This window comes from Mustelus asterias, chromosome 8, assembly GCF_964213995.1.
Source record: "Mustelus asterias chromosome 8, sMusAst1.hap1.1, whole genome shotgun sequence".
Taxonomy (NCBI): Eukaryota; Metazoa; Chordata; class Chondrichthyes; order Carcharhiniformes; family Triakidae; genus Mustelus; species Mustelus asterias.
Genome location: NC_135808.1, coordinates 74149334 through 74164217, shown reverse-complemented (window position 1 = coordinate 74164217; position 14884 = coordinate 74149334). Strand labels below are relative to the sequence as shown.

The 14884-nt window shown below is 41.8% G+C and overlaps 1 protein-coding gene across 4 annotated transcripts in view; it reads left to right on the top strand.

Annotated features, from left to right (window-relative positions):
* gpsm2 (G protein signaling modulator 2) overlaps positions 1 to 14884 on the top strand; it is a 72401-nt gene that overhangs the window by 17687 nt on the left and 39830 nt on the right. For 3 of the 4 annotated variants that reach the window (XM_078218198.1, XM_078218199.1, XM_078218200.1), the window contains exons 3-5: positions 8792 to 9013; positions 11325 to 11460; positions 12880 to 13022. In XM_078218198.1, coding sequence (XP_078074324.1) covers positions 8792 to 9013; positions 11325 to 11460; positions 12880 to 13022 — 501 coding nt within the window. Of the gene's footprint in view, positions 1 to 8750; positions 9014 to 11324; positions 11461 to 12879; positions 13023 to 14884 lie in introns of all 4 variants that reach the window. The other variant, XM_078218201.1, reaches the window with a different exon arrangement.

Sequence of the window (14884 nt, the reverse complement as noted above, 5' to 3'; positions counted from 1 at the left end):
GATCAGCCATGGCAGAGTAGGCTTAAAGAGCTGAGTGGCCTAGTCCTGCTCCTTAATCTTATGTATGTTTGTATGTGTCATGATGTAAATTTCTTCTAATCTCTCATCATTGGCTAAGACTTAAGCACTGAAACAGGCCAAATCAGCCCAATTTCTCTGTACCTGTATATGCTTTTATCATTCTACTTCATCTAACCCTATTAACATAACATATTCTTCTATTCCTTTCTTCCTCACATACTTAAGTAGCTTTCCCTTAAATGCATTGTACCATCAACTTGTTGACTGAGAGATCCTGCACCCTCCCCCTCATGAGTGAAATCATTCATTAGCCACCTGGTGATTGCCAGGTGGAGGTTTGAACCCTTCTCCTCAGCATTTTGAGCAGCACAACTCACATTCAAATCCATAAGAGCACCATCTTCCTGGCCCCAGCATGGAATATGCCAAACCCACTGAACAGCTTTTGCACTAATTTGAAGGTGGTTCAATAGCAGTTACCTATTTTTACAATCCAAAAATGGTAGGCCCTCGACCCTTGGAATTTCATTGTGGTGTTATATTCCGCTTCCAGCAGTTGTTGTCAAGCCTCGAGTTTCCTTATCAGCCGTTCTAGGCTTCCTAAGAATGTTTTGATATGTGGATAGAGAGCAGCCTTTTCCTGATCCATAAATGTGATTCAGTCTTTTCAGTATTTCAGCGATTTGAGGCAGGGAAAATATATGGGTAAAAGCTACACTTTAAGATCACAGAATTGTTATAGTGCAGTAGGGGACCATTCGGCCTATAGTGTCTACACTGGCTCTCCCAATGACCATTTTGACTGAGTGTCATCCCACTTCCTTTATCCTTTGATCCTACACATTGTTTCTATTCAAATAATCAACTTGAATTCCTCAATTGAATCTACCTCCACCGCATGTCCAAGTATTTCAGACCCCAACCTCTTGTTGAATGAAAATAATTCTCTCTCATCACATTTTGCTTACTTTCACAAATCATTTTAAATCTGTGTCCTCTCATTCTTGAACCATTTTATGAGTGGGAATAGTTTCTTCTTATTTACTCTGTCCAGCCGCATCATGATTTTGAACACCTCTTCTCAGCCTTTTTATCTCCAAGGTGAATAGTCCCAACCTCTCCAATCTATCCTCATAACTGAAGTTTCTCATCCCTGGAACCATTCTTGTGAATCTCTTCTGCACTCATTCCAATGCATTCACATCCTTCCCATTGTGTGGAGCTCAGAACTGTACACAATACTCCAGATGATTTGATTTAATATTGTCACATGTATTAGCATACAATGAAAAGTATTGTTTCTTGCGCAATATACAGACAAAGCACACGTTCATAGAGAGGGAAACAAGAGTGCAGAATGTAGTGTTACAGTTATAGCTAGGGTGTAGAGAAAGATTAACTTAATGTAAAATAGGGCCACTCAAAAGTCTGACGGCAGCAGGGAAGAAGCTGTTCTTGAGTCGGTTGGTAAGTGACCTCAGACTTTTGTGTCTTTTTCCCAACGGAAGAAGGTGGAAGAGAGAATGTCTGGGGTGCGTGGGGTTCTTAATTATGCTGGCTGCTTTGCCGAGGCAGCGGGAAGTATAGACAGAGTCAGTGGATGGGAGGCTGGTTTGCGTGATGGATTGGGCTACATTCACGACCTTTTGTAGTTTATTGCAGTCTTGGGCAGAGCAGGAGCCATACCAAGCTGTGATACAACTGAAAGAATGCTTTCTATGGTGCATCTGTAAAAGTTGGTGAGAGTCGTAGCTGACATGCCAAATTTTCTTAGTCTTCTGAGATAGTAGAGGCATTGGTGGGTTTTCTTAACTATAGTGTCGGCATGGGGGGACCAGGACCAGGTTGCTGTTGATCCGGACACCTAAAAACTTGAAGCTCTCGACCCTTTCTACTTCGTCCCCATTGATGTAGACAGGGGCATGTTCTTCTCTATGCTTCCTGAAGTTGATGACATGTCCTTCATTTTGTTGACGTTGAGGGAGAGATTATTGTTGCCACACCAGTTCACCAGATTCTCTATCTCATTGTACTCTGTACTCTGTCTCGTCGTTGTTGAGATCCGACCCATTACGATGAGGTCTAACTAGTGTATTGTATAACTCTCCCTGTTCTTGTACTCTATGCCTCGTTTTCTGCCCACTGCACCAATTTGTCTTTTTGAAGTTCTTCACTGTCTTCTTCACCAGTTACAATACTTTCAAGTTTTGTTTCATCTGCAAATGTTGAATTTGTCTGCTGCTCACCAAGATCCAGATCATTAATACACCAAAAGTCCCAAGACTAACCCCTGTGGAACACCACTACAAACGTTCCTCCAGCCAAAAACATGCATTGACCATTACTCTCTGCTTCCTAGTCTTCAACCAATTTTGTATCCACGTTGCTCCTGTCCGTTTTATCCATGAACTATAATTTTTCTTATCGGTCTGTTGTGTGGCACTGTATTGAATGGCTTTTGAAAGTCCATGTACACCGCATATGAACGAAGTAACTAGCATTACCCTCATCGACCTTTCTTTTAGCTCTTTAAACTCCAGAAAGTATGTTAAACACTATTTTCCCATGAGAAATCAATGTTGGCTCTTCCTAACCAATACATATTTTTCCACAGACTAATAATCTATCCCAAATAATTGTTTAGAACCATAGAAATGTTACAGCACAGAAGGAGGACATTCATAGAATCATAGAAACCCTACAGTACAGAAAGAGGCCATTCGGCCCATCGAGTCTGCACCGACCACAATCCCACCCAGGCCCTACTCCCATATCCCTACATATTTACCCACTAATCCCTCTAACCTATGCATCTCAGGACACTAAGGGTAATTTTTAGCATGGCCAATCAACCTAACCCGCACATCTTTGGACTGTGGGAGGAAACCGGAGCACCCGGAGGAAACCCACGCAAACACAAGGAGAATGTGCAAACTCCACACAGACAGTGACCCAAGCCGGGAATCGAACCCAGGTCCCTGGAGCTGTGAAGCAGCAGTGCTAACCACTGTGCTACCGTGCCGCCCGTCTTGTCCTTGCCAGCCTGAAGACAACCAGGTGGTGCCTTTTCTAATCCCATCTTCCTGCACACAGCCCATACCAGATCCAGGTCAAGATGCAGATCCAGGTACTTTGAGTTTTGGGTGCCTCCACCACCAATTCGGGCAGTGAATTCCAGACACCCACCACCCTTTCCTTAAAAAAAAAATTCTTCATATCCACTCTCCACCTTTTGCCATTTATTTTGAATCTGTGTCCCCTGGTTCTAGAATTCTCTGCCAAGAGAAACAGTTTTATCTTGTCCACTCTATCTCTTCCTCTCATAATTTTGTACACTTCAATCAAGTCACCTCTCAGCCTTCTATGTTCAAAGGAAAATCCAATCTCTCCTCGTAACTACACTTTTCTAGCCCTGGCAACATTCTTGTAAACCTCCTCTGCACTCTCTCCAGAATAATTATGTGCTTCCTTGTAATGTGGTAACCAGAACTTCACATGCTACTCCAGTTGTGACCTCACCAGTGTTTATACAATTCCAACATTATATCCTTTTATATTCTATACCTCTGCCAATGGAGGAGAGCATTCCTTATGCCTTCTTTACAACCTTGACTACTTGAACTGCTGCTTTTAGGGACCTGCGTACTTGTATGCCAAGATCTCTCACTTCACCCAGCCACCCTAGTATATTCCCATTTATTGTGCACTCCCTATAACTGTTTGACTTCCTTAAATGCATGACCTAGCACTTTTGTGATGATACTGTGACTTAAAGAAATGTATTTTTATGGTGTTTATTGTAAGGGGTATGTTTAGAATTCAGCTCTATTTTAATGGTGCCAATTTGTCTGTACCAGGTCGAGACAAAGCAGCTCACATGCCAAGAATGCAAGCTAATAATTGCTCTTGGCTAGTGGGGTGAGAAAGAGTCATGTGCTAATGGGAGGAGCTAAGCTTACATGGAAAAATAAGCAATTTCTGCCTGATTTTGAAAGAAGCAAGAGGTGTCTCACTCTTGCGCTCTCTTGGAGGCTGCTATTTGAGTGTCAGAAGGCCAGTCTCTCTCTGCAGAGGTGTTTTGGAGGCTTGAGGATTGACATACCAGCATGCAAGCCTTATTTTGAAGAAGAGTTTAAGTCTAAGAGGAATTTTGCTTTAATTGGAACTAATAGAGATAGATTATCTTGTCATGTTTAAGTATTTCAATTGGTAAATGTTAAGCTAATTAATTTGTTATAGTTGAACTATATTGTTAAATAAAGTTTATTTTGATAAAAGCTTCCTACTGTGTCAATAGACTCACACCTGGAGGGAAACACCTTATCCTCATACAAATGCAAAGTAGAAAAACTGTTAGGATCTAGTTGGGTTTCATAATATACTTTGGAGTTTCTGCTCTGGTACCCTAACACCCCTCTGTGCTAAAATCCATCTGTCACTTTACCGCCCACTCCACCAACCCATCTATATCGTTTTGGAGATTATAGCTATCCTTATACTATCCGCTACTCAGCCAATCTGTGTCATCTGCAAATTTTCCAATCATACCCCCCTCATCCAAATCGTTAATATATAACACAAACAGTGAGGGTCCCAATACCGAGTCCTGTGGAACACCACTTAAAACAACTTTCCATTCTCAAGGGCATCCATTGACCATTTTCCTTTGTTTTCTGTTACTAAGCCAACGTTTTGTCCAGTTTGCCACATTATCCTGTATCCCATGGGCTTTTACTTTTTTGACCAATTTGATATGTGGGACCTTGCTAAAATCAATGTACACAACATCTACTGCACTACCTTCATCAACCCTTCTTCTCACTTCCTCAAAAAAATTCAATCAAATTTGTGAGGCAAGCTCTTCCTTTATCAAGTCCAAGCTGACCATCCCTGACTAGTCAATGTCTTTCTACTTGATAGTTAATCCTATCTCTCAGGATTGGTTCTACTAATTTGCCCAGCCGATATAAGATTAACTGGCCTATAATTGTTCGATCCCTTTTTAAACAATGGAATTATGTTTGCATTTCTCCAGGTCTCCCCTGTATTTAGTGAGGATTAGAAAATCATCCTCAAAGCATCTGCTATCTTCTCCTTGACCTCCGTCAGCAGCCTTGGAAACAATCCATCTGGCCCTGGCAACTTATCAGCTTTTAAGGATTCCAACTCTTTGAGTACTTCCTCTCTCTTTATGATTTACCCCATCCAATATCTGTGTTCCACCTGGACTATTATGCCTACGTCATCCCTTTCCTTTGTAAACATGGAGCCAAATGCATCTGCACACAAGTTTCCTTCTACATCTCTGATAGATCCCACTTTTTCCTTAACTAACTCTATACCATTAATATATTGGTAAAACATCTTTGGGTTCTCTTTAACTTGCTAATCTTTTTTCATGCGCTCTTGTGAGTTCCTTATTTCCTTTTTTACTTTGTCCCTGCATTTCCTATATTCTCTAGACTATCTGCAGTGCTTAGTTCTTTGTGCTTATAGTAAGCTTTCTTTTTCTGTTTGATCTTCCGCTGTATTCCTCTAGACAACCAGGAGGGCTCTAGATTTGGCAGCACCACTCTTATTTTTGGAGGGAACATGTCTACTTTGTACATTTAGGATCTCCCCGGTTTTCCGCAATAGTTTTGTTCTTTCTCGTCCTCTGTCAAAAATAAATTCTTGTCTGCTTTAGGTACCATTGATTTCCACCCAGTACAGAACAGATTGTGTGATTTATCAATATTTGCTGATGTGTTACAAGAGGAAAAACAATGATCGTGATTTCACCCGTTGCACCCCCCGCCCCCAATTGAGTCTTATTTAGTTCAACAAAAGCAGGTCTATTCATAACTTCACACTTCTGTAACTATTTCTTGGCTTTCATCTATCCACTGTTGTTCAGAGCATTTGGGTATTATTGCACTGTTATTGGATGTATCATATTGTCTGTGGCACTCAGATCTAGGCTGTCATGCAGTGGAGTCGTATCCTCTATGCTAATCTTTAATCACAATTCGTATAGACATTTGTAGAAAGATGCAGATGGGTTAACACCATGCCATCCATGCTTGTTGTGTTAATATCCTTGTATCTGATTGTGATAACAGCAAAATGGACAACTGGTTGACACCCATGTTGTATTCACAAAATGCCACTTTTTGCCCCCTTCAAAATACTATAATTTGCTACAATTGTTTTGGAAATAGCTGCTTTAGTATGTCTGGAAACTATTCTGTCCATAAAACCATCGAGAAGACTACCAAAAACGAGCTGCTGAGAGAGCAAAATTGTTGATCTGGCTATGCTGTACCACAGCGTTGACTTGAATTCCAGGTGTCCCTCTCGTTGTTTTCCTCACTGAAGGACCCCTTTTCAAATTGATTCGTAACAACGGATTGCCAAGTAAATTATAATGTAATGCTACATAATTAACTACACAGTGTGGCATGAAAAGAGTTTGTAATACTTTTAAGAAAACAAATATTTACTTCCAGATATCAGTGAGATAAGCCCACTTTACATTGCAGAGTCTGTCTATCCTTCATGCTCCCCTCCGAGGTGGAACAGCAACCCACTTTGTGCTCCTGCTTTCTGTATTGCATTTTACATTATTTTGCAGACCCCCCAGATATTATCTATGTTTCCTTAGGGGGCTGCAGAATTTAGTTTGAGAAATACTTTGAGTGCAGTCATTGAATCCTTTAATTAATTTAGTATTACCAGGCCCTTTCATTTCTTACTACTTCTACTGAAAATGTTCCAACTGGAATGTATAAAGTTACTGGTCCTGTCCAAGTTTAAGCTACATTTCTCTTCCAGCTACGAAATACACTGCTAAATTGTTAACTAATTAAAAATAATTTTGTTCCTTACTTGATCAGTGAAAATCAATATCTTATGGAACTTGATTCTAACAGTATATTTCTTACATGTGGTTTGCAATTGTGTATTTACTAGACTTTTATTTTTATATATATATAATACACATTAAATAATTTAAAATGTAGTGCAGTAAGTCCAAAATTTTGCATCTTAAATTATATTTATGGTGGACTGAGACTTTTGGATATTTCATTACCACATAATACTTCATACATTTATTAGTAGACAAACTCTGTTTTCTTTCCACTGCTAATCTGACTGATATGCAACTTATGTTGAGAATCATGGCTTTGATATGGTATTTTAACTGATATGGAGAAGTGCATTGGCATAAAATTACACTTTGGGTCTGATTTTACCATTTTGAGTCTAAGTGCCGAATCTGGGCATCAAATGGATCCGAGCCTGGAATCCTCTTTCCGGTGCGCCCATACGCGTTTTGCCGGCTCTGGTCTGATTCGTGCTGTGGGCGGGGCTTAGCGCTGGTGGACCGATCGGAGCTCTGAACTGCGCATGCGCAATTCGAAAAAAATCTGACAGAGCGCACCCGGGCGCGAAAGAATAAAAAAGCAGAAAGCGGAGAGAGCGGCTCTCTGCCGATCATCCTCTGGTCGGTGGGGGAGTTCCGCTGCCAGTCTGCGGCCGATCGGTGGGGAGGGAGGGGGCAGGGGGGGTCCGCCGCCACTCTGCAGGCGATCCCTCCTCCCCACTGGAGGAACGAATCCCTCCTGCCGGAGTGGACGTGCGGCCATGCCATCCCACAAAACCTTCAGGATGAAGCGATTCCTTGCTAGGAAGATGAAGCAGAACCGACCGATTCCACAGTGGATCCGCATGAAAACCGGCTACAAGATCAGTACAAATCCAAGAAGAGACACTGGAGAAGGACCAAGCTGGGCCTGTAAAGGGATACACCATCACTGGTACACTACCAGCCACAGCCATCTCTCCCGCTCTCTTGCCCCTGCAGGGAAGAGTAATCTGTGGCTGGTAGTGTACCAGTGATGGTGTATCCCTTTACAGGCCCAGCTTGGTCCTTCTCCAGTGTCTCCTCTTGGACTTGTACTGATCTTGTAGCCGGTTTTCATGTGGAACCACTGTGGAATCGGCTGGTTCTGCTTCATCTTCTTAGCCAGGAATCGCTTCATCCTGAAGGTTTTGTGGGATGGCATGGCCGCACGTCCACTCCGGCAGGAGGGATTCATTGCTCCGGTGGGGAGGAGGGATCACCCGCAGAGTGGCGGTGGACCCCCCTGCCCCCTCCCTCCCCACCGATCGGCCGCAGACTGGCAGCGGACCCCCCCCCCTCGACCAGAGGATGATCTGGGTCCCACCTCCACCTCGTTTCCCCCCCCCCGCCCCCCAAACAGAGGATGACCTGGGTCAGAGAGCCGTTGGAGGCTCTGACCCCGCTCTTCGGAAGCTGCAGCGATGACTTCAGACTTTTATTTACCAGGTCGTTAAAAGCGCGGATCCGGATCGGGCCAGAAGACGGTAAAGTGGGATTTGGCAGTAGAGTTGGGCGCGCAGTTCATTAAGTCGATTTTAAATGCATGCTAATGCATTTAAATCGTCGGGCCGCCCGATTCGGGTGCGGGCCGGAGCCACGCCCGTATTGGGTGTTGGTAAAGCCGTGATCTGCTCGGAATTGGGTGCAGATCGTGGTATAGGCCCGACGCCCAACTTTACCGCGATTTCACGCCCAAGTTTTGGTCAAATCAGGCCCTTTGACTGCTCATTCACCCTGACTTGTTTGTTTGACCTTTTCAGAACATCCAACCCTTATGTTTCTGCAATATATGGCTGTGTAATGCACTTGGTTTCATGAAACGTTTTTGTAACCTCTTAAATAGTTGCAGTATGGAATTGGTTACTTTTACTGGTGACTTTGCAGAATGGAAGCTTCCTGCTTGGAACTGGCTTTAGAAGGTGAACGACTCTGTAAAACAGGAGACTGTCGAGCTGGAGTGTCATTTTTTGAAGCTGCAGTTCAAGTTGGAACAGAGGACCTGAAGACCCTTAGTGCCATCTACAGTCAGCTTGGAAATGCCTATTTTTATTTGCATGATTATTCCAAAGCACTGGAGTATCACCATCATGACTTGACTCTTGCAAGGTAAGCATGTATTCTGCCTCACTTTGGGTCTCCATGTGTACAAAGGTCATTGCACTAATTTCCACTCGTAATCTTTGGAGACATTCTGCTCGGATTTAATTCCTTATTGTTCCCATGAGCATTTGTATTAGAATACAAGCTTACTTTTGTCACTTGTGGCAGATGCTATATTCTCCATCTTTCATTTGTGGGTGATTATAAAGTAATCTGTCAAACAGTCCAAATGTCCAGACTATATATTGGAGAGCCAAATGATTTAGATACATAGATCTTGGCTTACAGTTTTGCTGTTATTGATTTGGTCCATTCATTCAAGGAAAATAAAGCTTTCTCTTTGGCTCCCAGTGGGAAACAAAATCATCCAATGCTTGACAAGGAGATCTTAACTCGTGGGACTCATCTGCACGCTTGCTGTTAGTTTTCTACCTCAACCCAGTGGGTAAAACAAACTGGTTTGTGAGCATGAGTGGAATTTTGTGCAATAAGAGTCAACTGGAGGAGACCCGAAGGGCCATTCCAAAATAGTCAGCTATAGGGGGGATTGGTAGGGCAAAATGATTGTGGTTGAGGGATGGGGAAGGAGAGCGAAGCCTATTGCTGGGGTGTCCCAAGACTGTGGGGTGTGGAGGACTGCTCTTTCTCCTTTTGGTACCCATGGAAAGAACAACTAAAATAACTTGACATTCTTGGCCTGTAAGCCCTGGATCTAGGTTGGCCAGGTAGATTAATCACAATGCTTTTCCTGCACTGATCTGAAGTTCAGATTTTACTCAAACCTTGATGTTATTGAAGCCTGATCTGCATGTTTAAAGCAACATTGTGCCATCCAGTGGGTGTCCTGTTTGCCTACTTGAAACAGATGGTTAAAAATATATCTAGCAGGGGCACATTAAGATCAAAGAGAAGTCACTGTCCCGCTTTTTAACAAACAACCCATCTGGTTTTTGCAATGCAAAAAAGATTAAAATTGGATTTTGTGTCTGGATACAAGAAGGTTATTGTTTGAGTTGGGGAACTTTAATGACCTTTCAGTTTGGAAAGCTGATTAACTTTTATTTCCTTTAGTTATAAGAGGGTGGAACGTCTTCTGGATTTGTTTGATTCCTTGCTGTGCAGAAACAGCAGGGGGTGGAGTCTAAATTGCTGTTTTTCACTGCCTATGCAACTTTTCTGGAGTTTTTCTAATCTCCTGCCAGAGAACCCTTGGAAATTTCCAGGCAAAGATATTGTAGCTACAGTCCTGATTTTGTTCAAATAACTAATGACTCAATTTATATGTTCCTTGCAAGTTTACCTCTGAGTCAATATTGTAAACCTTAAACCGTACCTAGCCCAGTATAACCTATCTTGGCTGTGAGCAAAGAAGCAAGGAGGGTTGTGTCTAAATCTTCCAGGTGAAAGTGAATGGAGGCACGAGTGACGATTACAATTTTTTTGAAGTTTGTATTGTTCTTCAGTACATACTTGAGTTGCAATATGTACCACAGTTAAACAATTAGTGACTTAGTTTTGTAACCTGAATGATCCAATTTGACTGAGTACAATTAAATCAAAATTATAGCTGGAAATACTCAGCATGTCAGCATATGAAAGAAGAAAAGGTTAGGATTTGTGCCAGCTTATTAGAATCCAGTTCAAATTCTAATGGACCAGCTATGTATATTTTCAGCAGCTTTGCTAATGTTGGAGATGACACTGAATTAGGAAGAATGGAGGGATATCAAATGTGTTTAACAAATTCCATCAGTTCCAAATTGCAAATCTATTATTTAATAAATTTATTACTGACATGAAAATGATTGCATATTGACAAAAAATAAACAAAGCACATATGCAACAAAGGGAATAATTAGCACATGCAGATTTAGAAAGATACCTAGAAATAACATTGTGAGTAGTGGGTTTACTGTTGAGATATTACGGAGAAGCAGTTTAAAAACCAGAAACATTTTTGGGGATAAATAGCTAGGCTAGTTCTTTAGAAATTTCCAGAAGTTATGCAAAGGCTTTTATGATGGACTGCTCAGACCATGCAGGTCAGAACTCATCCTAATACTTATGCTTACCTGAAACTTTTAACCTAATTTTTCTCTCATTAGATATGAATGTATCTTTCTAGCATCTTGTTTTTATTTTGACTTAGTTCATTAAACCATTAACAGAGCTATAAATGATTTTGATTTACTGCATGTTGTAATTCTGGTCACCATGCTTGAAAAGGCATGAGAGATGAGTGCCAAGAACAAAGGACTTGATACAGAAAGTTTTGCCAATTTTTTTTGCTTTACCTTACTGTTCATTTAATTTTCAGAACAATTGGTGATCGATTGGGAGAAGCTAAAGCTAGTGGTAACCTTGGCAATACTTTCAAGGTTTTGGGACGCTTTGATGAAGCAGTCGTTTGCTGTCAAAGACATCTGGACATTTCCAGAGAACTCTGTGATAAGGTAGTGGTTAGCAAATAATTCAGTATGCTTGATAGTAATTCATTTGCTAACCATTTTTTCTGTACATTTGTGATCAATTGCCTTAGTATATTCTATAATATTTCTTTGCCAATGAAGTGTTAACACATCCAATCATAATTTTAAAGGCTCAGTGGGTAATTGCACTGAACATTAGGACACTGAAGCATGGAGACCAAGAAGTTCTCAGATTGATTCTCTGGTCTGTGCTGACTGAGCAGATCTGAACTGGACAATGATGTGGACACTACATTTGAATTTGTTCTATCTTGTTGATTTCCCCTATTTGATTTCCAGCACAGTTTCAATCACATAGCTTTTTTCAGTGTTCTAAATTTGATGTTGTTATTTATCCTTCATGATCTGTGCTCCTAATTCCTGCATTCTCATCCCTATCTTCCAATTACCTCACTAACCTATTGTTGCATTTGGACATTGCTCAATTACTAACTCCAAGAGTTCATCCCAAAGCTCGGCAATGCTTTGTGTAGTTATTAAAAATATTTAATTACTGATCTGACCTAAATCTCTCCCGTTTAACCTTGCATCTGAGGGCTCTAGATCAATGCGATACAATTTATCTATTCTGTCATAGCTTCTGAATGCTAATTAGTGATTTTTGCTGGAATATTTCATAGAAATCCTACAGTGCAGAAGGAGGCCATTCGGCCCATCAAGTCTGCACCAACGCTTTGACAGAGCATCCTACCGAAGCCCCATGTATTTACTTCACCAATTTCCCCAGCCAACACATCCTGGAACACTAAAGGGCACTTTTAGCATGTTCAGTCCACCTAACCTGCACATCTTTAGATTGTGGGAGGAAACCGGAGCATCCGGAGGAAGCCCATGCAGACATGGGGAGAATATGCAAACTCCACACAGACAGTCACCCAAGGCTGGAATTGAACCCAGGTCCCCAACGCTGTGAGGCAACATGCTAACCACTGTGCCACGGTGCTGCCCATGGTTTTTGTGGCCATCAAGTGAAGATAGGTCTAAACACTGCTGTTGTATCTTTCCTAGTTGATTAGTCATAGGAACAGGAGTAGGCACTTTAGTCTCCTGTGCTTGATCATTCAGTCAGATCATGGCTGATCTGTATCTTAACTGCATGTAGCATACTTGGTTTGTATTACTATTTACCCTTGCCTAGCAAAAATGTATTAATCTCAGTTTTGCTATTTTCAATTGCCTCAGTAGTCTTTTGGGAAGAGTTTCAGATTTGATCAAGACACAATTTACAATTTGAATTAGAATTTGACTTCAAGTCCAAACATAATTGGTTATCCTATTTGGTGAATTGCAAGAAATGGTTCACAGCTACAGATTTTATTTTTCTTTTGAATAATTGGTGTTCTTCATACTATTTTAAATTTGTTTTTGTGATTATAAAAACAGGTAGGCGAAGCAAGAGCACTTTACAACCTTGGCAATGCATACCATGCTAATGGAAAAAGTCTGGCTTGTGCGGGAACTCAAGATCCAGGTGATTTTCCAGAGGAGGTGATTTTGGCTCTGCAAAAGGCTTCGGACTACTATGAGTGAGTCATTACTTGCAATAGAAAAGTTTTAAAGCAGAAAAAGAAACCATGTTTCGTTTGTTGTTCCTGTGCCAGTTCTCTGAACGAGCTATCTATTTATTATAATTTGTCTGTCCTCTTATCAAATACACTTTTACGTTGTTCTTTTTAAAAATTGTCCATTTTCTTTTAAACTATGATAGATTCTGCTTCCCCAATCTTTGTTCAAATCCTTTTTTGCTGGGCTGCCCCTCTGGAGATTCATTTCCCATGTGCATCCACTCATATTAAGGGAAGTATTTTTGTATAGAAAAGAGGACTTTGTTTGTTAGCTAGCATGACATATTGCTTAAGAAAGAAAGCAACATAAAAAGCACAATCCCCATACTATGCTATTGAATAAACTTGAACATTAAAGACTGACTGATGACTAACCTTTGGCTTAGTGAGTAGGATGAACCTGTTTATTAGCTCAGTTTGTGGCATTCTATTTAGTTTCGGAGACATTCAGTTCTGTTTTTGTTTTGAGGCCAAGTGGATAGTATTTCAATGGTCCTTTGGGACAATTTGGGAACTTTATTTGAATTGACAGCTAGAACTGATCAAGAGGCATGTTTTAAAATAATTTCCCGAAACAATCGTTCACAATGTTGATCAAATTTTCTTTTAGACATGACCAAGTTTTCACAGTTTCTGTTGATAGACACGTTGGGTATATTTTTAGTAGCATTCCATAACAATGCCTTTTTGGTAAAGATCTACTTTTCTGTGCTGAATGAACAAAGAACAAAAGAACAAAGAACAATACAGCACAGGAACAGCCCCTTCGGCCCTCCAAGCCCGCGCCGCTCCCCGGTCCAGGATTGAATCCTGAATCCAGGATCCCCGCCCAATTTTCCAGCCTATCTACATACCAATATCCTATCCACCGAGCTGTCCCTCACAGCTACGATGCTTTGTTCATTACAACCTATTAACTCACCCCCACCCCCCCATTCCAGACCATGTGATCTCCAGGGAGAGGCGAAAACCCAGAGTGAAAAACCCCAGGGCCAATATGGGGAAAAAAAAATCTGGGAAATTCCTCTCCGACCCCCTGAGGCGATCGAAACGAGTCCAGGAGATCACAATGGCCCTGATCGGAAAATGCTTCCCAACCCTAGTCATTTCCACTTCCACGAACACCATATGAATTCCCTGCCCCCGAGACAGGTTCCCAACTATCCGCAGTCTCGCTCTGTACTGGCACCAGCAAGATGATCATAGAATGAAGCCATGAAACGAGAAACAAGGAACAATTAGCCCGCGCCGCTCCCTGGTCCAAACTAGACCACTCTTTTGTATCCCTTCATTCCCACTCCGTTCATATAGCTGTCTAGATAAGTCTTAAATGTTCCCAGTGTGTCCGCCTCCACCACCTTGCCCGGCAACACATTCCAGGCCCCCACGACCCTCTGTGTGAAATATGTCCTTCTGATATCTGTGTTAAACCTCCCCCACTTCACCTTGAACCTATGACCCCTCGTGAACGTCACCACCGACCCGGGGAAAAGCTTCCCACCGTTCACCCTATCTATGCCTTTCATAATTTTATACACCTCTATTAAGTCTCCCCTCATCCTCCGTCTTTCCAAGGAGAACAACCCCAGTTTCCCCAATCTCTCCTCATAACCAAGCCCCTCCATACCAGGCAACATCCTGGTAAACCTCCTCTGTACTCTCTCCAAAGCCTCCACGTCCTTCTGGTAGTGTGGCGACCAGAACTGGACGCAGTATTCCAAATGCGGCCGAACCAACGTTCTATACATCTGCAACATCAGACCCCAACTTTTATACTCTATGCCCCGTCCTATAAAGACAAGCATGCCATATGCCTTCTTCAC